Raw genomic sequence first — 22,888 nt, 5'->3', positions numbered from 1 at the left:
CATAAATACTGGTTTATTTACTAAGTATTCGTCATTTTTGCTACGAACCGATAAATACATTGTCAATAGAACTACTAAGTTAATCATTGAATTAATGTAAGAAAAAATTGTTGACATAATTTTTATAACAGTTAAAATTATACCTTATAATAAAACTATGCAGTTTTTGTACTATCTGTTATAAGGGCTTATTGTGTATGTTCTGTAATAATTTACTACAGAACAAAATAAGATCACTAGTTTGGAACTTGTCACATAAATATGACATTAAAAATGTTAACTCTCTGTTTTCAGTTGATCCGCTTGTCTCCGATACTCTTTCTAAAACCTTGCTAATAACTGTTTGAGCATTAAAATCAGTCACTTGATTCAAAAGAGAATCAGTAAGAGCTGTCAATGGTAAACTTTCAGCAATACATTTCTTAGAATCCTGTTTTAGTTGTACTTTAAGTTTTTGTATGAAATCCGGACGCTGAAATAAATATTAAAATATTACTACCCAATAAATATTAAATTAATAATCATTTTAAAAGTTAGATTAATATTTTTATTACATTAATTAATTCACGTTATAAGTAAATCATATCATCGATTAATTAAAAAAAATAACAAATGAGAAAATAAAAATATCAAAATTAAATTACTCACTTCTAACAAACATGATGCAATTACTTCATTAGTAGGTTGACGACCAGATTCGTTAGTTTGAACAGCAATATCAGATATTGCCTTTTCAGTCTGAGTATAGGCATATTTTAATGAAGTAGGTACAGTTTGCATCTCGACGTCTAATGTGACAGTGGCATCAGTCTGCACATCTACATCAGTACTCTTAACCTGAAGCACTGGCTCCAGAGTAACTGTCTCAAGGTCCTGTTTTCCTATTTGTTGTTCTTTGAGTGGAACAGCTTGCTTTAAAGCATATTCAGTCAACACTTTTCTAGCAATCTTGACTTTTGGAGCCTTTATACATAATCGATTTATTTCAAGTTCTGTCATCTTCGCTAAATCACCAATAGTGACAATTTTTTCTTCCAATTCTTTTAGGAACATTAATTTCATTGTTGATGATGATAAATCACCAGCAATAATATCTATTGGATCTGTGCAATCTATTAAATCTGGACAAATTGGGTCAACATTATTAAGATCACTGGTCTTTACAACTTCGACAGAAGGAGTTTCATCCAAAGAAGTTACTGGAGTGTCATCAGTGCTCATGTTTTGATCAATTTCGTTAAACCTTTCCACAGCTTTAGTTAGCACAGTCTCGAGTTTGAACACATTGTCAAGTCTTTTTGGTGATTTCATATTAGTTTGGGACCTCGTCTGTCTCTCTTGTCTTTTAAGCCCCGAGCTTTGTGGAGATCGAATTCCACTAGGTTCAATATATTTTTGTACTGATATAGTTGTGGAGACCGGTGGATCGTGAAAGCTAACTCGTTTTCTCTGTAATAAAATGTTATAATAAAAATCGAGCAGAGATACTTAACTACGCTAGTAAATAATTTATTAGTTGTTAATATTTACCTTGCTCACTGGAGATACTGTAGCGTCATCTGCAATTTCAGCCAATTTTCTCTTCAATATTGGGCCAGAGGGACTTTTGTCAGAAGTTGGTAAAGTTCGTTTTAACTTTAGAAAACATTTATTATCTTCATTTTCCTCTAAATGTTCATTATTATCACTGACAGAATTATATAAAATTCTTAAGTTCCTCCTAGCTTGAGTATTATTTATATTACATTTTTTAGAATCCTCAGGTTCGGATTTCTCTAAATTTGTAATTGTTTGCAATCTGTTTGTAACAGGCATACACAGTCCTAACATTTGAGCTGCACGGCCCCCAGTGCGTACTTGGGGTTTATTTTTCTTTAAAGATAATGATGAACTTGGGCTTGTATTATTATTTACATTAATTTCTTGACGAGGTGGTGACTGATCCCTTTTATCAGGCGAAATTTTATCATCTGTGAAAATTTCTGGTGATTCACATTTATCAAAAGGCTCACCATTGCTCTGTACAGGTGATGTTAGTTTTATAACCACAAAGTCACTACTAGTTTCAGGCGATGGTGATTTTTTGTCTCTCACAGGACTCATTGTTTTTATTGGAGATATCTCTAATGTGTTATCTAAAAAGTCTTTTTTCCTTTGTACCTCATTTTTCAAAGGTGAAGACGCTCCATTGTCGTCTATACTTACATTGATATCTTTATCTGGTTTAGATAATGAAATATCACCATAAGTAGTTATACATGAATGTTCCCCAATCATTAAATTATTTACAGTACTATCCAAAGTATTACTCCTACTTTCAACATATTCGGAAACTTGTGGAAAATCGTTATTATTTGTAGGCTGGGTATTAGCGTCTGCTAATTCTTGTGTTTCTGTTCCTATAAAACTGTTTTCCATATCAATGACTATTGGTTGCATTTCGTAACTAGTCATTATAACTTTACCAGATTTATCATTATGGATAGGTTCTGTATCCATATTTTCAGTTAAATCAGCTTCAAACCGAGAATCCAATGCAGTTTTGTTTTGTAAAAAATTTGTATCGTCGTTACATTCTTGATCAATTGGTAGTGTTTCCAATGATTGGCTATTTATATTAAGCAAATTTTGGGTTTCAGAAACAGACTTAGAATTATGATTGTGTTCCGTAACAGGATCTTTTGCAATAGATAATCTTCGATTGACCTGTCTTGTCGATTTTGTTGAGACCGTTGTAATAGAAGAATCCTGAGAACTTTCAATAACATCTTCTGAACAGGGTAGATCTTCTGGCGTATCAACATTCTTAATTTCGTTTTTACTCTGTGACCTACTTGTACTACTGGTACCTCGTGATGATTCGATTTCAGTATTTTCTTTCTCTTTAGTCTTTTTAGGAATTTTTGTGTTCAGTCTCAAATCTGTTTTAGATTTGTTTAATTTGTCTGTTAAATTTTTTCTCCTTCCACTATTTATGCAATTGTTTATATTTTTCCTAGTCAATCTCTTCTCAGACTGTACCTTCAAAAATGGATGTCCTTCAACCATGTCTATAGCCAGTTCTTTCTCAATTCTAGATTTTCTAACTCTCTTCTTTTGCGTCGACTGTTGTAGATCCATTGTTTTGTTCTCTTTTGGTGTAATAATATCTATAGCGTCATCATCATCTAATGAATCCAGAGACTTTTTTCCAACACTTATATTTTGTTTATCAGTTATATCGGGTTCCGACAATATAGATTTCTCAATTTGTGCTTGAAGGTTATTAACAGCTGAATTCTGTAATTGAATTTGACAGTCTTGGGCACTATCACAAGAACTATTTATAAGTCTGTCACTGGAAATACCCTTTTCTTCAAATATTGTAACTTTATTGACAGCATCTTTCATTTTCTCATGTGGTGAACTACATTCATTTGGGATTATTGCATTTTTTTGTATTAAGTTAACGTCTTTTGTTAATTTATCTTCAATAGTATTAGTTCCTTCAATATCCGTTAACTGTGAATCTATTTGAATAGAATGGCGCCTTCCTTTTTTCACATTTAAAAATAGCTCTGAATCGTCAAATTTTCTAGGTTTTCTTTTAACGCGTGATGGTCGTTCGGTATTTATTTTCGAAGGTGCAGAATGAATCAGATTGGTATTATTGCCGTCATTTAAGGTAGTTTTGGGTATACTTTCAATAGGATGTGAACATTCAGGCAGACTATCTTTGCCTTCATTTTGTAACGAAGATTTTTCTATGAGAATCTTAACATTTCTGAAAACTCTATCTTTAAGAGTAATTCGGGGTGTCTTTACATCTTTAACGAGTGGTGATATGGGTTTTAGTTTATTTGAGTTAGTATCTTCAATTTCCTTTTTTCTGTTATCTGACATTATATTTTCTATTATTGTAGGTACAACATCAGAGCTGGGTATGTCCATTAGTAATGATGAAACTTCTTCACGTATATTAGACGACTTGCTATTAGAAGTTGATGTATCCTGTGAATCAGTTTTCCAATTTGTTAATTTAAAGTCATCTTGCGATTGAGATAAATCTTGATATAACGCAGGAATATCTTCTCTTTTTCTTTGTAACTTTTCTTTTTGAACTTCTGTCAATTTTTTAGGATTGAACTTCCAATTTGACTTAACAACCACATATTCTTCACCATTTTCAACAACAGTGTTAAGAATTTTCGTATCCCTTTTTATGCTTTTATTCATTTTCTTTAATTTAGGAGAAGTAAAATCCTTTTTATCAATTTCTTTATCAACTTTTACCGTTGAAGTGTTTCCATTATATTCAATGGCGTTTAGGACTGTTTTTACTACTATACTGTCTTCTTTTGTCTCATATAACCATGATTTTAGTATGTCAACGACGACAGATTTCAGTGATGGGTTTTTCGAAATAGTACACAAACTCTTCATTAGCTTTTCTTTTTCAGGAATGTCTAGTTGTGGATACATTTTACTCTTAAGTATTTTTTTAACTGGATTAAGAAGTGTTTCAAGAAAAACTAAAATCTGAATAGGCTGAAATACAAAATGTAAATAATGTTTGAAAATAGTAAGAGAGAATATTTTAGAAAAAGATTAATAGAAAGTATATTTGTTTAGCATAAATTAATATTTATAATTAAATCTGTCCTAAATAGATCTTGAATTTGTTTATTACCCCTGTCCAAAGTTGGGATGCGTTTGCACTAATACACCAGATGACCGCGGGGTAAAAATTGTTTTTTTTTTTAGTTTTTATTAATGATCTCCTTTAACTATCCATTAAAATTACAACTGCCCATGATGAACGTTAATATATGTATATTGATTATGTTTAATTGTTCTATATTTGCTATAGAATAATATTCTATTCTGATAAAAAATGAGAGATTCTTTCGGAATATATTAGATAGAAAATACACTATTTCTTCCTAAAAACCACAGTCTTTCAATAAATATTTACCTGCATAATAATAATAATAATAATGTCCCTTCGATATCAAAAGGGGTTGCACTATTTTTTAAATAATTGTTCTGATTCAGAACATTATCTATTACTCACATAAATAAAACCCAGAAATAATATATATTTTTGTAATATTATTAATATTTATTACAGTATTTACCATATTTCCTCCAAAACTCTTCAAAATTACTCAGTTCTAATAGGACATATATTTAGAAAACTAGAGAGGAATCAGCCTAAACATTAAAATCAACCGTCCGATTCGCAGATGACATTGTCCTTTCATAATAAATAAACATATAATAAATAAAAAATAAATAACATCCCAAGAAACTAGAATATATGATAGAAGTCCTATCAGACAAAAATTGATATGTAGAATTAGAAATGAACCCAAAAAATCAAAGGTGATGACTAAATCCACAAAAGTTAACATAGAAGTCAAAGAAGTTAATCCTTACTACTATAATATTACAAATGCGACAGTAATTCTGTGTCCGTCAGTGTGTCTGTTTTGCTTTCACGCTAAAACTACTGAACTGATTTAAATGAAATTTGGTACACAGATACTACAAAGAACGGACATAGGCTACTTTTTAATGCGAAAATGGGTTGAAAGGAGTGACATAGAGTGCATAATGTACATGGCACCTTCAGTCATTTTATATTTTATTTTGTGTATTAAAGATTAAATTATTAAAAAACCTGAAGTAAATAAAAATGTTACTGAATTTACCCTAACTTTGGAAAAAGTCTTTAAGATGAAATAAAAATATTAAAATACTTACGCTATTTACTGAGTTTTCTGAAAAAGCAGCAAGTAGGTTAATAACTTCAATGATAACTGTCATAACACGTAACATTAATGATTCATTTTCAATTTGCCGCCGTTTGTCCATCAAGAGAACAAGGACGTCCACCAGTATTGGAAATTCTTCTTCAATACTTTCATAATTTTCCACTGTATTGACAATATCTATCAATATTTCAATTTCTTTTTGACATTCCATTTGTAAGCCTGCTATAAGAAAATATATGTCTTTAAATTGTTTCTTGTATCTTTTTTTATATAATTAGAATAACAATCTGACGGACTCATGAGAATAAGAAAAACAGTAAATAGAAAATTAAAGGCGGTCTTATAGCTATAAACAATTTCTTACAGACAAAAGAGACATCAATATATATGAACAGCACTATGAACATCTTGTTACCATTTAACCCGTGACTTCCGACATGTGGCAAGTGGCAAGAGCTCTACCGACAAGAGCGTAGTATGATGAGCGTAGTAGAGCGTAAATTATTTATTTATTTATTTATTTATTTTTTATGCTTGGCGACTGTAATAGGTGAGACAACTAACCACGCAATCCACTTTTTACAAAGTATACTCCATAATAACTCATTTACATGATTATAAACAGATTTGTGATGTCCCATAGTAACTCAAACTAGAAATCTAATATACGACATTGAATGTTTCGTTTTTTTTTATTGAATCAATTGTATAATTTATTTTCAAGTGAAAATAATGGCAGTTTGGCGGTTGACAATTATTCCAAATGAATATTACAAAATTTGTAGTTAGAATAGAGATAAACTATTTCTTTTAACATATTTTATTCAATTACATCTTATTTAATTGCCTAATACATTTATATTATTTTGTTTGATTCACTACCATCAGCATATGTGAGATCACAATTATTCAATTTTTAGTGAGAATCCTGACCACCACTACTGAAAGGGTTACGACTTTCACTAACGGTGATCAAATTCCAACCGTCATAGGTTCTACATCCATATTGCGACAAGTGTTTCGATGTGAGTATTATCTCAGTTTCGACTGATCTGCGAGCAGACTTCGGCTCGAACACTCAACACTAGGCATCCAAGCCTTATACGAACTACTGCTTGATCAAATCTCATTTAGAAGCGAAATACGTATTTCAATATGTGATTAAAAAGTCCTTTTATTACTTAGGATTTTACTTACTATTTGTATTTAGTAACTTATGCTTCACCAGCGCGAGAGTTACAGACAGAAGAAAATATTTATTTGTTTTAGTCATAATGACAGATGACAGTATTTTTGAAATTTCCTTAGTTGCATTTGTAGTCTTGATTTTGGAATATACAGTATCGTATAAACCGTACCATTTTAAACCGGAAAATCTTATCTAAAAAATAAAGTGTTGTTTGTTAATTTTTCTATCCTTGTTTGTGTGTCATTTGATAAATTTTAATGACATGGATTATTTTATTTTATCCAAAACTTTCTATTTTTATACTATCTATTAATCTACGTACAATAGTCACATATTTTATAATAGAAATTGAATATTTTTATTCTAAACAGAAAGTAAGTGAAACGTACCTCAGAGAATTTATTAACAGACTGCACTGGCCACATCAGTAGTTCGTGTAAATTCTTTTCAGACAGTGGCATGTTACTTTCATATACTGATTCAGATAGAGCTATCCATATAATAAAAGTATTATCATTTGGATGCATATTCTTTAAGATCCATTCCACTAAGTCATTAGGACAACATAATATTCCATTCATAACAAAATTTGTCACAGGTTTCAATCTGTCAATAGATCCTTGAATATTGTCACTGTAAAATTAAAATATATATGAAATTTAATTACATACTTACAGATACATCCATAAGGTATACCTTTGTTAAAAAGAGGTAATACGGATAAATTTTTCAGCAACTATAAATATTTATAATAACAAACAGAATAGTTTTATGCCTTGCATCTGACATTAGTAGTGTTGGCAAATCACATATTTCTTACATAAAATTTAATGTTACGCACCAGGCCAATCCTTTTCACATTTTTATGAAAGACTATGGGGACAAAATTTTAAATGTAAAAAATAGATACCCATTAGTATTTCGTCGACAATTTAAGTCTTATATGTTTTTTTATAAGTTAATAATAACTTAAAAGCAGAATGTAAGAAGTATACTTGCCATTTTAATTTATTAGTAAATGTTGCAAATAAACAAAAAGTTCAATTGTATACATAGACCAACATCATAACAAAACCTCATTAGTATTTGTTCAAAAGTGCCAAAAGGTTCAGTATTCATGGTACATATTACTACAGAACCCTTTGACATATGTTATCTCAATTCAAATCGACTTATCTTTTGAGTATGATGTAATAATTTACCAACAAACCTTTTGTAAATAAAATTTGATGCTGGACCTAATATAATTTGAATAATTTTATACATTGGCCCATCATTATCATCCTTAGGCAGCTTTGTTTTGAGAAGCATGTCAACGGTGTCATTGCCATGTTCAAATAATGAGTAAACCAAACTCAATACCATGTCTGACATTTTACCCAAAGCAAGATAATTTTTCTCACAATCCTGTAATTTCATAACAGATATTAAATTAAAAATTGAAATATTTCAAAATTAGGTAAAATCTTCAAATATAAATAATTTAATTGTATAATAAAATATTTTTATTAATTAATATTTATATATATACTTACAAGGAGATCTCAGCCCCAGCTTAAGAAAATATATAAATAAGATTAAAATACTAATGTTGAAATGTAACACTAAAGTAAAACAATTTGGTTAATGAAATAAATTATATACCTGTATGAGTTTTACTAAAACTGTCAGCAGTTCAGTAAAAATATCTTTCCTAATATTATTTTCAGGCAATTCACCAATGGTCAAAACAAATGAATTCCATAAGCATAAAACTTGAGCCGCTGTAATTCCAATTGATTCATTGACTGCTACTTGAATAGATTTTTGCAAGAAATATGCAAGATGATTCCAATAACTCACTAAATGCTTTGTGCTTATAATTCTTGTATTAAGTTTTGGCAACTTCCCGCAACCATGACACTTTAAATGACCTGCAATTTCTGTTAATGCTTCTATACCAAAATTTTTAGTTTTCTTAGACAATAGCCCAGGTACAAGGATAGTTTTATCAGATACAACGTTTTTCCCAAAACAGAAATTTAGAAATGATATTATTACTTTTTCTATAAATTTATCAATCTTATTTTGACTCTGCCTTATTAAATGCCACCATGTGTTAAATTTTGCAATCACAATATCTTCAGATTTGGCATTATTTGAATGTAAGGGTATTAATAACAATTTCAGTCTTTTAGTTAAGTAAACTTCATTTGGCTCTGGTAGAAAATTATCAATCAACACCTCCCAACATTGAAATGCACGACATCGATTTTCAGCATCCATCTTGAAAGCCTTTTCAACCACTGGTAGCAGTGAATTGATAGGACTGCCTACATTTGTATTGTTGCGTGTTATTTGATTTTTGAGAAGCTTTATAGCAGCAATCCATAATCTGTGCCAGGTAGGACATCCATTCTCCAATAACTTCTCCATACTTGCAGGCAATCTAAAACAATTACTTTTTGTAAACTATTGTATAATTATACAGGGTGAAGGGGACTGTTAGGTCAGGCCTGCCTGTAAATTTAAAATCACACATCCTTAAAGGAATAATTTATAATAAATTTCGCATCAGTGAACTTTGCATTAGTGAACTTTCGCATCAGTGAAATTCGCATCGGTCCACCACAAGTGGCTTGGTCTATGTCACTTAACATAATACCACCATCCTAGCATGTTTTGATTATTTATAATCAAAAGGTATTAAAATGTGTGCAATAAAACAAATACAACATTAAAGAAAGATATGTAAAAATTTATTAATATTTTTCTAATTTTTGCCTAACCTCCACATGGTCACCCTGGAAAACATCATATATCAAGAATAATTCTTTGAGTTAGTAATGATGAATTAATTCATATGACAGGATGATTTCAAAGCTTACACTATCATCCTCCACTACTGCACATTTACATTATTATTCAATACATATCTCTATAAAAATACAGAGATTCATAGATAAATGAACTTACTTTTTTGGATTATAAATTGATTCAAAAAGTATTTCCCATTCTGGATTATTGGTATAATCAATAGTCTTAAGTTCCTCTGTTAATACTTCCAAGGTTTCTATAATATTTGTTGAACCATCCAAATGAGCACACTCAAATATAGTGGGTATCAATTTGAAACAAACACTTAAGAAATTATGGATAAATATTGTTTTTTGTTCTTGCGGTAAAACCTTTGTCAATTTTAATACTACATCACATAGCTGAAATATTTAATATATTAGTATTCTTAATAGGTATATTGTATAATATTGTTGTATAACAAATTTGATTGCATTATTATATAACACACAAATAAAACTTGACAACTGAGCCCGCAACTTGATGATAATATAACTTTTTTACCAGAAAATTGTGAGAAAACTTACCACAATACATTAGTTAAAAAAGTACCTAAATTGATTAAACCACTTCTGAGAATAGCAAGCACAAATGTACCAGATAATGTTATAAAGTACCCCAATAATAGTTTCTCTCAAATATTTTTATGTACAGACAGATATTAGTGATATTTTGATCACATGTATGATGTTCGAGACAAAAGCAGCTAGCTAGCATTCCTGTGAAATTATCACAATATAAATGTGAAGATGACTTTAGTGTTTTGTCTGAAATACATAATGACATCCAAAGCAGACATAAACACAATAGACATAAAGTCAAATATATGATTTTTATCAACTACCTTGATTGTGTAGCATTTTAGCCACACCTATTTCTTGGTAATAGTCACAGGTTTGATACCTGCACAATACATACATATTATTATGCATTCATAAATGTATTTGTTTGTATTAGTCAGGATAAGTTAAAATAATATTTAAACTACATACTTTTAAATGTATAAATATACTTACCATTCTTCTAATTGCTATTGTATTTCTTGAATGGATATATAAATTAAAAATCTCAATCAATTCTGAAGTGTGTGAAGTGGCTATTGATATGAAAACACTATCAGGATACGCCAAAAATGTCTCCCAGCATATAATTTGCATTGACTCCACTTTATGTAGAAGCGCTGTTGTTTTCATAACATGTACAATTGCTAAGGCAGATGACAGTAGTTGCTGTGGTGGTGATAGTTCTCCTACCTGTTTAGTAAATTGAGTTATTATTAGTTTTTAAGTATATCCTCTGAAATGGCAACACACAAGAGGTACCTACAATATCATTGTTGAACTTTGAAAAAGGGTAAGCACAATAGATCTTGGCCTCTGACAACAGCTTAAACCCCCCATTAAAAAAATACATACCATTCTCACATCCAAAATAAAATAGAAAAAATGATTTTCTAGAAAAGTTAAAGCCAAATTAAGAACCTACAGAATTTTATTGAGAAACTAGGCATATTATTATTATATATGTTTTACATTAGGTTCTCATTTTAGGCCCTTGTGTAAGTAGGCTTTTATAGAATATTAATTGTTGACATTACCTCTACTTTTTTTAAGATGATATTGATGATCTTTAGTATATTGATACAGTGTTTCTTTTCATCCTTTAAATCCTTCTCACACACTGACAAGATCCTGTCCACTATGGAACCGCTCAGGACAACTCCATTTTCTAGTGCACTTACGAGCAATTTAAAATTGTGATTCCTTGTTATATATGTATTAAAATTATTGTCTTCTAGAATATCTAGAACGTTGTTCAGGTCAACGCTTAACATTTCTTCTGGCATGGCTGTAATAAAATAAATATTAGCTCACTGAAAACACTTAGTAACTAAATTGCAAATGTCATAATAATGAAACGGTCAGTTACAGAATTGAGATATAAATTACACATTGTAAAATATTATTCTGATCTAAATATGCATTATTAGCAGTTACCACTCGTTTTCAATGCAAATGAAACTAAATTAGTAGGAATTTAGAGGCTTATATTAACGAAAAATAGAGATAATTTCACTGTGGGCATAGCGGCCTATAATGATGTGGTGTTTAATAACATTTAGATTTTAGAAATGTTGAAGAAATATGTAAATAAGAAAGCACAATACTTGGTTATCCGTATTTCAATAGTAATTATTGATTAAAACGTTGTTATTTTATTCGATATGAATTGAATATCAACATTTTTGTACATTTATGGCGCGAAAACCATTGACAACTATTATTATATCGCCGTCGTCAAGATTTACAGAATAAGATATCGCTAGATGATTGTCTGTGGAATCAACAATAAAGTACCATAGAGTTAGTATTTAGGATATTGGTGTACTGTGGTTAGTATACCCTATGAAAAGTACCAAATTAAGATAATCAAAGTATTTATAATCTATGATCATGTAGTAAATGGAAGGTAAAGAGAAACTTAGAAAAATTACACTATAATATTAAAGCAATAGGATGCACTGTTATTGTATAGGCCGTTTAAAGAATTCACCGTTTGCCAATATAAAATTATAAACAAAAAGAAACTTCCTCTTTATAATATTCATTTTAGTCAGACTGTAATTTAATATATCTACATTATTCATACTACATATGGTACTGTGCTTGTACGCAAGGAATCTATCTACAAGTAATCGACACTTGATATATTCGCATATTCCTGTGCAAATTTAGATTCAACGTGGTTGAGAAGCGTGTCTTCAATCTCTCTTCGAATGAATTAATAAATCTGAAATTGTATTGTAGGTAGTTGATATATTCCTACAATGCTTTCGAGAGAAAGACTTTCAAAATCAAGGTATTTAGAATTTACAAGAGTAATAAATAACCTGCCACGAGATGATCATTAATAAATCGAGGATTTCCTAGTTTTATTTAAAACGGGGGTAGGTATCAATTTATTATGTAATATTTTATCTTGGACTAGCTATTCCCGCGACATCGTCTACGTGGAATTTAACTTTATTTTTCTAAAATAAAGAATTTTTTCTAAAATAAAAGTAGTCTAAGTTACTTCTTATTACATCAGATATCTACCAAAAAATCCAGTCAAAATCGGTCCAGCCATTTCCGAGATTACCCGGAACAAACAGACAGACAGACAAAAATTAAAAAAAAAATATTTTGGTGTATGTACCTTATCTTATACCTTATATTCATATGCATGTAGTAAAAATAAATTATTTCAATATTACAAACAGACACTCCAATTTTATTTATATGTATAGATTACATTCGCGTATTCTTAGCTGTGATAGGTGTTTAGTGAAATATGTAATATTTTGTTTAGCCATGAATAACTAACTGACCCAGCAGTATTTTTTTTGTCATACATTATTTCTAGTAAAGAAATATATCTGGATAAGCACATCTTTATCTAATAAGACGATAAAAAATGTCCTACGATTCAGTCTCATACCTACCAAATAGATATAGATACCTACATCAAAATTTCATGACGGTCCAGCCATTTCGGAGGAGTAGATGTTTCATCATCTACTCTTCCTGCACTAATGCTAAACAAGAATAGAATGATATTCTTTCGCTTGGACTGTCATAAGGAATTTATCAAAAATTATCCAAGATATTTTTAATGACGAATGACGGAACTCTGCTCTGATCAACATACAAAATTAAAAACTACTTATTTTATATCTATTGCTACCTATATATCCAATAGAGACTATTACTAAAACTCCCCTCTCCGCCCTCTGTAATATATTACGTACATACACTATGTTATGTCTAACAGTCGCTTTTTAAACTTTATATTAAACCGTATCGTTACCGTATGCCAAGTTCGCCAGATACATTTTAGCTATCCAAGGTACCTAAGAAAAATTTCCTTTCGAAGTTCGCGTGCAAACATTTCTTTGAATTTAAGTAATCTGTTGCATCTTCTCGAGCGGTCGCTAGTACCTAAGTACGTTACGCTACGCACACACTCCTTCGAATCACAGGTGCCACAGCGTGCACTCGCGCATGTTGGCTCATAACTCTTCCGTTGATTGCATCGTTCACTTGTCGATGTCCGCACGATCCGTGCGAAGCATAACAAGCAGCCTGTGCCAACCGAAACACATAATACAACTCCTTTTGTGGATGAGACGTGCAAACGAGTGGTAATGTTAGATATGTGGCCCATGGACAGTATTTCAATACGCGAAGTATCGTTCTACCGTGACAATACAGTTTAAAAAGTGTACAAACTATTCCTAAATGTTAGTGATGCCGGGTCAAGCAGGAAGCTCATACTGGGCCGCTGTGGATTTTGACAGTGAAGGAGACGATGGGCAAACACCACCTCCAAACCATCGAGTCTACCTTGATCCATGGGATAACGAAGCTTATGGGATCATGCAAGCAGAGACAACGGAAGAGGAGAATTTAAATTCGTTCGTTGGAGAACCTGTCAGTGCCAGCTTTTATTATGTTCCAACGAAAAACTATGACTCTGCCGAAGAAGCACCTACTCCAGCGAGAAGAAATATAATACCACCAGAAGAAATTATTGCCCCCGAATATCCATGTTATGGCAGGAAAATATCCAGGCCTGTACTACACGATGTTCACCCCGATTTCGCAATTTATGGAGAGAGACCAATCCGTAAGTTTTTTTTGTAATTAGTTAATATATGTATTATGTTTTACACACAGTAGATGCCCGTTTGTTACATTATCTTTTATTACAGAAAAATAATACGTTTAAGATCCCTATCCTAGCTATCAAAAAGAAGTGACGACTTTGAAACGTTTTAATACCCATGTCAATTACTTCAACTTTCAAATAAAATTGAACTTATCATAATTGGTATTTTCGTTGAAGATTAATAGCTCCGATATCATAGACAGACACACTAAGATGTCAAAGTTATAACATACCTTTTCTACGTGGGATATTAAAAATATCTGACAGTAATAAATATTTATACTTTTGCATAGCAAGAATGTTATATCTGGGTAGTGCTTTAACTAATAGTACCTGTCCTGCCTTTATATTTACTACCCAATGCCTTCGGTATCACAATTTTAATTAGGTACTAATGTGGAAAATACACTAACTTCACATCGAAACGTTTACGAGATGGACAGAGGCACCAACTACCATACTTTGTACCAATAAAGTATGTAGATACTCTACTCTTATTTCATTTTCTTTTATAACTCAATTATCATGATTCAGAGATTCTATATCTATTACATAGCACACAATTCATCAGATTATGATAGATTTGTCTATGTCTTTCATGGTATCTCGTATAAAAGTGAGAATATGCCACTTTTATATCTCTGTATACCTACATACCTCCATATATCCTCTATATCCACATCCCTTCTTTTCAATAATTCATTTAAATTCTATACATATTTCAGTGCATCATTGTTTGATATTGTATCTATATATAGAACATCGAAGCAAACAAGAGTAACTACAAACTATCTATATTATACTATAAATACGTATATTATTAATAAATATTGATCAAAAAGTAAATAAAATACTACTTCATTTAGTGCCAGGAAGGAACTGCCTCATGAATTTTGTAGTAGGTAGATAGATAAGGTACCATGTCACTGTGACCATTTTTATATGGTTATTTAACCATTTTATATTTTTATATGTTTGGAAATACAAAGCATAGATACGTATCTAGTATATACATAGATAGATACTAGATACTAGATACGTCTAAGTAGGTAGATATATGTTAGAGGTATTTAGCAACGATGTACCTACGATGTTCAAATCAATAACTGTTAACAAAATATATAAAAATGTGGATTTCATAAATTATTTATCTTATAAAAGTAGACCAAAAATACATTTCAATTCCATCTACCAGTATAGGAATAGGAAGTAAAAAATAATTATCTAATATATTATTAACCTAGAACGTTTTATATCATTTTCGAATGCCTAACTGGATATGATGAAAGTAATATTTTGCATATATCTAAATACGAATTTGTTACCAAAATTTGTTCAAACGTTATAGAACATGTTGATCTCAAATAATTTAACTTCCTAATTTCATATGTAAATGAGACAAATGAATTTCTTTAAAATCATATTAATGAATCGGTGAGTGAAACGACAGATACGTCATTTATGACTTCTTGTAATAAATTATAATTAATAACATTTTATAATCAATAATTACATAATAGTATAATTAGTTTTGTTTAGGCCAAATTACGCAGCATAATACATACTTAATCAAGATGTCATTTCGCTAAATTACATGATTTGATATCAAGAATAAATTTATTAAATTTTAAGAATTACATATATAATAATGGTTCTACTGAATGATACAAATTCAATCCCGAATACAAAATATACATATATGCCTATTGTTATTAATAGTTTGTTAATTTTGAATTCCTCCTAAATACTTCCTACGATGGTACCTAAACATCTTGTAAAGTGGTAGAATAGGGCCTTATTCTGTATTACTTAAATAATATACAAATTATCGCGTTAAATTTATCGTTATTACCAATGATCGTTTATGTATTTCCTTTGTATATTGCGCTTTATTTCTTTATAATAAAAATTATTGTAAGTACTGTGAGTACTTGACTACAATACATAATATGTCATAATGAAAAGCGACAATGAAATAAAGTCACTTCGGTCGTCTTCACTCATCCCCTAAGAAATACAAACGGTAATTTCCAATTGGAACCCCGCGATAATCTATCTCTTTTGATCGTTGTAGCTGTCATTATTCATTTAACTGGGAGATATATGATTATTATTAATAGGGACTAGAGACCCCATTACTGGTTGTTATACTATAAAGGTAGTGAATTCGCTACAGTGTGCTAACTGACCTGACTTTATCAATTCAATTCATCATGATCACCTTCTTGTTTCAGGTGATCGCCGAAGGTCTATGTATGTAGATGAGTCAATATATTCACCTCACCCCATTCTGTATGAGCCATTGTACGGTCCCATACCTGTACCACCACCTGTATACATACCTCCGCCACCAAGATCTCGGTTGTCTTTACCACACCACCCTGAATACATGATGGCGAACCTCGGATACAACAAACAAAGAAGACATTCCAGGTATTTGTATATTTATTGTGTACAGGTTTTATTATAGGCATATTAAGAGATAAAAACTGTTACATTGTGTAACTAAGTACATATACTATTTCGATTACTCATAACTTAATATATGCCCAGTTGAATCATAATATATGCGAATTTATTGTACCTATGCATACAGTAACTTCAATATAAATATTTAAGTAGGTACCTTTGAAACAACTTCAAAATTCATTACATTCTTCAGAATATATGTAATAGTGTCCGCATCCACAAGGAAGATATTTTGATTTCTATTTTAGACTTCTATCAACGCTAATACCATTGTCTACATAAATTACAATAAATATTTTCAACTGAAATAGAAGAACTAGATTTGAAGTAGGTATATCTAAGTATAGGCACGTACTAGTTATTTACATCGAATTGTGTTTTCCGTCATAATCATATTATGGTATTTTGTATAGATAGTAGACAGTTCTGTTTATGCTAAAATGTTTACAAACACTTGGTTGTATACTATTTTATTGTGAAAACTGCTCACAAGTTACGTATGTATGTCGTATAATGTAATGTGTACTTATCTATTACTAGAGTGACATAACTGTATCATTATACCTCACTCACAGGGTTAAGCACTAATAAAACACCAGTGAAATTTACATTTAGAGTAGATATTCGTACTTAAACAAAAGTGAAACAGCATATCCTTATTCTTACATATTTAAATATCTAGTTTCCGAAGCATATATACCAAAAAAATATAAGCAAACACCTAACTACTTAATTGGGTGATATTCATAGAAAAATGTGTCCACTCGGTCTCAAAATTCGTCTTGCTTAATAGAAATCAATTTCAAAAACCGGTGGATTTTAATTTGTATTGTGTGACTGGATTTTTATATTATATTCGTTTATGTTTTAACCAAATAAACGTTGAATAATCTTATTAATCTAATAAACTTAGAAGTATTTGAACTCTTATCAAATAAATATAATTGTTATGTTTGCTGTGTTTCCATACAATTGGTGGTAATAATATTGAAGTGGATACTTGAATTCTTAATATTTAGGTGCTTACGGCAAAAAATATTACTTTATTTTACTAAGTGCTTAGCTATTTATACGACTATAAGCATAAAAATATCATCGTCACGCATCTTGGGCACGGCGCCCAGGTAAGCCCAACAAAACAAACATTTTTCTAATAATGAGATGAACATCGTGCACAGAAAACACTTGTTGCGATTTCTACATTTGTCACAGCAGACTCACAGCAAAGCAGCATAATTACATAGAACCATTATGTGGTATAGACACGCTTAAACTTTCATTCAAGACAAACACCTGATCATTAACTGAGTATAACTTGAAAACCATGAAAAAGTCAATGCTGTAATTTCAATAATAGTCTATTGTTACTCTGTATTTGCCTTTTTTTTTTAATTTTAACAAAGAAATGCAATCAGTAAGTACTTAGATGACTTAGCATGTTGGATTATAGATGCATTTCTTAGTGTGTTTTGCGTCCGTACAAATTAGCATTTTTAGTTGTATGTCGTTTCTCATTCCCATCACAAAAGCGTATTATGTTAAAACCCACAAAAACTATGAACGCGTTGTCTGGATGTGCTTCAAGAGTTATTTGTATTATAATAACATCGTGCATCCACCGTGTGAATAACACCACTTTTTGTCTCTAAATAATGAAAGTTCCACCTGTGAGAATATAGCTCGCTTCTTGTGTTTAGAGAAACTTGTTCAAATGTTCATAACATTGACCCTTGCGGCTGTTGCATCTGCGTTTTCTCATAATAACTATGTAAGTACCTTTAATACTTTATGTAGGTAAGTAGGTGTGATTAGTTGTACCTATTTTATTAATTGAAACAATAAGAAAAAGCGTGAGATCACCGTGCTCTACTAGTTGAGTGACCAGAACTCATCTCACTGATATGGGAAATTCGATTTTGGTGATACAAAAATAAATGTTTTTCTTAAGTATGCTATATATTCTTATGGTACTTCAATATATACAGCAAAACCTTATTGATGTGACCACATCAGTTGTATATTTGTTGTCTTATTGTTAGCTCTAAACTTTTGGGAAGTAAGCTTATATGAAAAATATAGAGGATCTTACTAATATTATAAACTCGCAAGTTTGTGAGTATGGATGTTTATTACTCTTTCACGCAAGATCTACTGAATTAATTGTAATGCAACTTTACAATAATTAGCTTATACAATGTTGCAAGAAGATTAATTCAATCCTCCCAATATATGAAGTATAGATATAGCACATATCTACAGGATGTAGAAAACCCTGAAACCACCAACTATAGATGTTGAAAAAACAAACTGAACAACTTTTTGAGAATTTATCACAATTATTATAATAGTTCGTACCAATTGTATGAAAGTAAAGTTTAAACCTGGCTTCAGTTATTTATGTATTAATCACCTATTAATAGCACATATGTACATTATATTGTTCATATTTCGTCATGGGAACAGAGTAATTATACTAATGCTGTCACGACACTTTCTACATAGTTACAATGACGCGAACACGGATTTGTGAAGCTTTAGTGGATAATTAGAAAGCCAATGTTGCGTCCTAAATTCGCCCTGTTCGCTCAACTTTGGTAGTTTATCGTCGTATCATCCATTCGCAATATAGTGCGAGTTCACACAGCAGAAATTGTTATCTAATCCAAAGTATGTATGATTAATGAATTGACATGGATCGGAAATTACGTAACGATTACGCTTGATTTAATATATACTACATTACGTTTTATTCCATGAATATTAGTTAGTCCACCGATTGAGACAATATGAAACTGATAGAGTCAGATAAGCTGTATAACACGAAAAGACTGCCTACTGCTTCAATTCGAAAACAGATGTATTGAATGTTAAACACAAAACAGTTGCACAAACAATAAAATAAAATAAAGAGACGTAAATCGAGAGACATAATGTACCAAGGCTCTCTCTACCCACTATGGATAATAAGTACTTACTCACATACAACCCACTACAATCTCGTAATAAGTTCTAGAGAGAATCATCAATGTTTCTAAGTAGTACTGTGTACTTCTGTCGTGGGAGCTTCTAAAACATAATAACATAATACTTGGTAGATCTGCAGATATGCCCAGAATTATATTATTAAACTAATACATACATATATTGTTGTATCGTTAATAAACGAAATTTTTAAGTGTGTTTTATTTAAATAATTTACATACTTTACATTTACATAAATATAATTAAATTATCTTTAATTTTCCACTGAGGCTCTTTATAAAAAGTCATCTGCCAGCGTAGACAGAGGTGCCTCTGCCAAGCAATTTCTTTTACTGTGTTTCGGTTGAAGGCTGAGATAAGGCAAAATCATAAGATCAGATGCATGATATCTCTCCTCTCCTCCTCTGAAACCGAGCTATCTGAAATCACTTAGGTTCTAATGTATAGGAATGAATTCCATGCCGATGGCGAGCCGTACGATGGTAAAAGGTAGCCAATTCGTCAGACCACGGTCCTTTGTATATTCGGTAGAACACACAAAGCAAAGCGAAGTCTCGCCTCAGGCTAAGTGGTTCATACCGCCAGAGAGATCGGGATCATCGACAATTATCATAGCACGTCTCTAAACCAACTCAAAAGGATGGAGCTGATATCCAGGTACTCCTGCTCAAAGATGAGAGCAGACAGCTTGTTTAAAATGTTCTTAATCTATTATCTTAATAATATATTTCTTTTTATTTATAGGTTGACTGACGCGTACGAGCAATTTGCGTACGAGAGCTTGTCGCCGGATTATGAGGACTGGGCTAGGCCGTTCCCCAAGACTGCCCCCGACAACTTCCACCTGTCGAGATATGGACACCTGCAGATCGACTACTCCTGCAGCTGGAATTCTCTCGATAGACTTATCCGAAATCAGTAGGTGACTGGCAAGATTTAATGATATAATATATTTAATGTTGAGGTACGGTTATGTACAATAATAAAAAAATGTTTATTACGGTGATATTTTACAAAAATTCTATTTCATTATCGGTCATGTACATGAGACTGTACATTTGTATAGTTTAATTAGATATTAATTACAATAATTATTATTTTATATATCTATAAAGAACAAATGTAATTATTCATAATTTATATTTGTTAAGCAATGTATACCATTCCGTTAGTGCTAAAATTATTCTATTAGAAACTAAATAGCCAAAGATATTAAATGGACTTGTTGTAAGTTACACTTTCTTGTTTTTATTTGCGGAAATGGATTTAGGCTAAATTATTCCAATTTGGCTCGATCTCGATTAGCGATAAACTAACATCGTACATTATATAAAACGAAACGATAAATTCTAGATTATTAAATGCATAATTTGAGATTGTTACATCGGTTCGAATACTTTCACCAGTTCCAATCCGACTATTAATATTAATTTAATATACATCTACATAAATAATAAACATTATTTTTCATGATGTTATAATAAACAAAATCTTACAAACATTTTAAAGATGACGGCTACGCTGTTCCAGCGGTTTAGCGCACCACTTTATTTTCAATAGTCGCAGGTTCGCTTCTTCGCACACTACAAACATTTGTATTCATAAGTATATATATGATTATTCATGTGTTTGTTATTGGTGTATATTACACATGCATTTAGAACAAATATATATTTAAGTACCTATCTATAACACAAGCTCTGCTGTTTGGTCCTAGATGGCTCCGTGTGAGTGAATGATTCTGGCTTATTATTATTATTAATGAACAAAGACACAAAATGATCTTATACGTGGGCGACGGAATTAATGAATTGCATGCGGGATATTAATCAAACAATCCATAAAATATACTTATAAAATAGGCAGGAACGGTAACAATGCAAAATTGACAATAATAAATATGACAATTCTAAAAACGGTAAAGAAAATACATTCAAAATTGGTATAAAGATATATAAAAGTGTGCAAAGAAAAGAGTTTACAACGCTATATGTTATGTATTGTATATAGTAGTCTATACTTATCCGTGAATCATTTGTAGGTAGCTACTAGCTGGATAGATTACAAGTATTATTCTATATATTTATAAGTAGCATCTGCAGTTTCTCTTAACTTATGATGTTGTGGTTAGCTTTCGAAGCACGATAGACAAGAGATAATAATACACTTAATTTAAAGTAGGTATTCGTTTACCCATATTGAAACTTTCACTATTTATCTTTGTAGATATCGCTCTTGTTAGTAATGGCTTTTAATTAATTTAAAACATCATTAGGTGTATAGATATTATATAGATATATGAAAGTAAAATAGCGCTAATATAGCCTACTACTAACCAGTAACGATAATATATTACAATAATAATAAATATATCAGGGCAATTCACACAACGCAATCTAGTCCCAAGTTAAACTAGTTATAGCTTGTGTTAAACAACTAATACATAAATATATATTTTTTGTAAATACAGACTTACATACAAAACACCGAGACCTATACCCACTCTCATGAATAGATACAAATGTTTGTACCGTGGGAGGAATCGAACCCGCGACCACCGAAAGTGAGGCTATTAGCTAAACCGCTAGACCCACGATGCCTCAAATGTATATCCATGTTCAAAATCATTAAAAGAGTTTTTAATATCCTAACTGCCTATTTCTTATTATCTTCTTTTAATTTTGAAATATTGTTTACTTTAAAAAGTGTTCCTCTTGATACTTAATTTTAAAAATTATAAATTTCATTAAATAATGTTATTTTAGATTTGACGTTTTCAATTTGAAGAACATTTTTTAAGACATATTGAAAGTCAGTTATTTTTTTTTAATTGACAATGATAACGCGTTTATTTCGAGATTCGGCATTAATTAACTGCGATTATGAATAAATAATTCATGCTTCAGGTGAAGTATTACTTACATACAAACTTGCAGTTTGTAAACTA

At 30.9% G+C, this 22,888-nt stretch overlaps 2 protein-coding genes across 3 annotated transcripts; one reads left to right on the top strand and one right to left on the bottom strand.

The window, feature by feature from the left end:
• On the bottom strand, window positions 1-12,068 carry LOC131850654 (telomere-associated protein RIF1). 2 transcript variants are annotated; one of them, XM_059200954.1, is made up of 12 exons: window positions 11,948-12,068; window positions 11,378-11,628; window positions 10,797-11,033; window positions 9,901-10,142; window positions 8,590-9,373; window positions 8,156-8,352; window positions 7,335-7,578; window positions 6,954-7,137; window positions 5,746-5,978; window positions 1,531-4,527; window positions 649-1,449; window positions 1-472 (listed from the first exon to the last, which is right to left on the bottom strand). In XM_059200954.1, the coding sequence occupies exons 2-12, from the start codon at window positions 11,624-11,626 to the stop codon at window positions 179-181; spliced, it is 6,462 nt and encodes a 2,153-aa protein (XP_059056937.1). In that variant the 5' UTR covers window positions 11,627-11,628; window positions 11,948-12,068; the 3' UTR covers window positions 1-178. The 2 variants fall into 2 exon arrangements, with proteins under 2 accessions (XP_059056937.1, XP_059056938.1); XM_059200955.1 differs by having other exon boundaries at window positions 5,746-5,975.
• A 1,743-nt stretch (window positions 12,069-13,811) lies between these two features.
• On the top strand, window positions 13,812-20,980 carry LOC131850769 (uncharacterized). Its single transcript, XM_059201125.1, has 3 exons — window positions 13,812-14,448; window positions 16,725-16,923; window positions 20,686-20,980. Exons 1-3 carry the CDS (start codon window positions 14,061-14,063, stop codon window positions 20,861-20,863), a joined length of 765 nt encoding a protein of 254 aa, XP_059057108.1. The 5' UTR covers window positions 13,812-14,060; the 3' UTR covers window positions 20,864-20,980.
• The last annotated feature ends 1,908 nt before the right edge of the window (window positions 20,981-22,888 follow it).

This window comes from Achroia grisella, unplaced genomic scaffold (assembly GCF_030625045.1).
Source record: "Achroia grisella isolate CSIRO2021 unplaced genomic scaffold, CSIRO_AGI_Agris_v1 utg779, whole genome shotgun sequence".
Classification (NCBI taxonomy): Eukaryota; Metazoa; Arthropoda; class Insecta; order Lepidoptera; family Pyralidae; genus Achroia; species Achroia grisella.
Note: the sequence above shows the minus strand (reverse complement) of the source record. Positions and strands in the feature narration are given on the sequence as shown.

What these genes read in the sequence shown, in the direction of transcription:
- LOC131850654 (XM_059200954.1), bottom strand. Translation starts at nt 11,626, where the DNA reads ATGCCAGAAGAAATGTTAAGCGTTGACCTGAACAACGTTCTAGATATT. An exon ending in TCATCTTAAAAAAAGTAGAG is followed by an intron (nt 11,034 to 11,377) that starts GTAATGTCAACA and finishes TTTACTAAACAG; the next exon opens with GTAGGAGAACTATCACCACC. An exon ending in CAGTATCTCCAGTGAGCAAG is followed by an intron (nt 1,450 to 1,530) that starts GTAAATATTAAC and finishes ATTTTATTACAG; the next exon opens with AGAAAACGAGTTAGCTTTCA.
- LOC131850769 (XM_059201125.1), top strand. Translation starts at nt 14,061, where the DNA reads ATGTTAGTGATGCCGGGTCAAGCAGGAAGCTCATACTGGGCCGCTGTG. An exon ending in TTATGGAGAGAGACCAATCC is followed by an intron (nt 14,449 to 16,724) that starts GTAAGTTTTTTT and finishes TTCTTGTTTCAG; the next exon opens with GTGATCGCCGAAGGTCTATG. An exon ending in AAACAAAGAAGACATTCCAG is followed by an intron (nt 16,924 to 20,685) that starts GTATTTGTATAT and finishes TTTTATTTATAG; the next exon opens with GTTGACTGACGCGTACGAGC.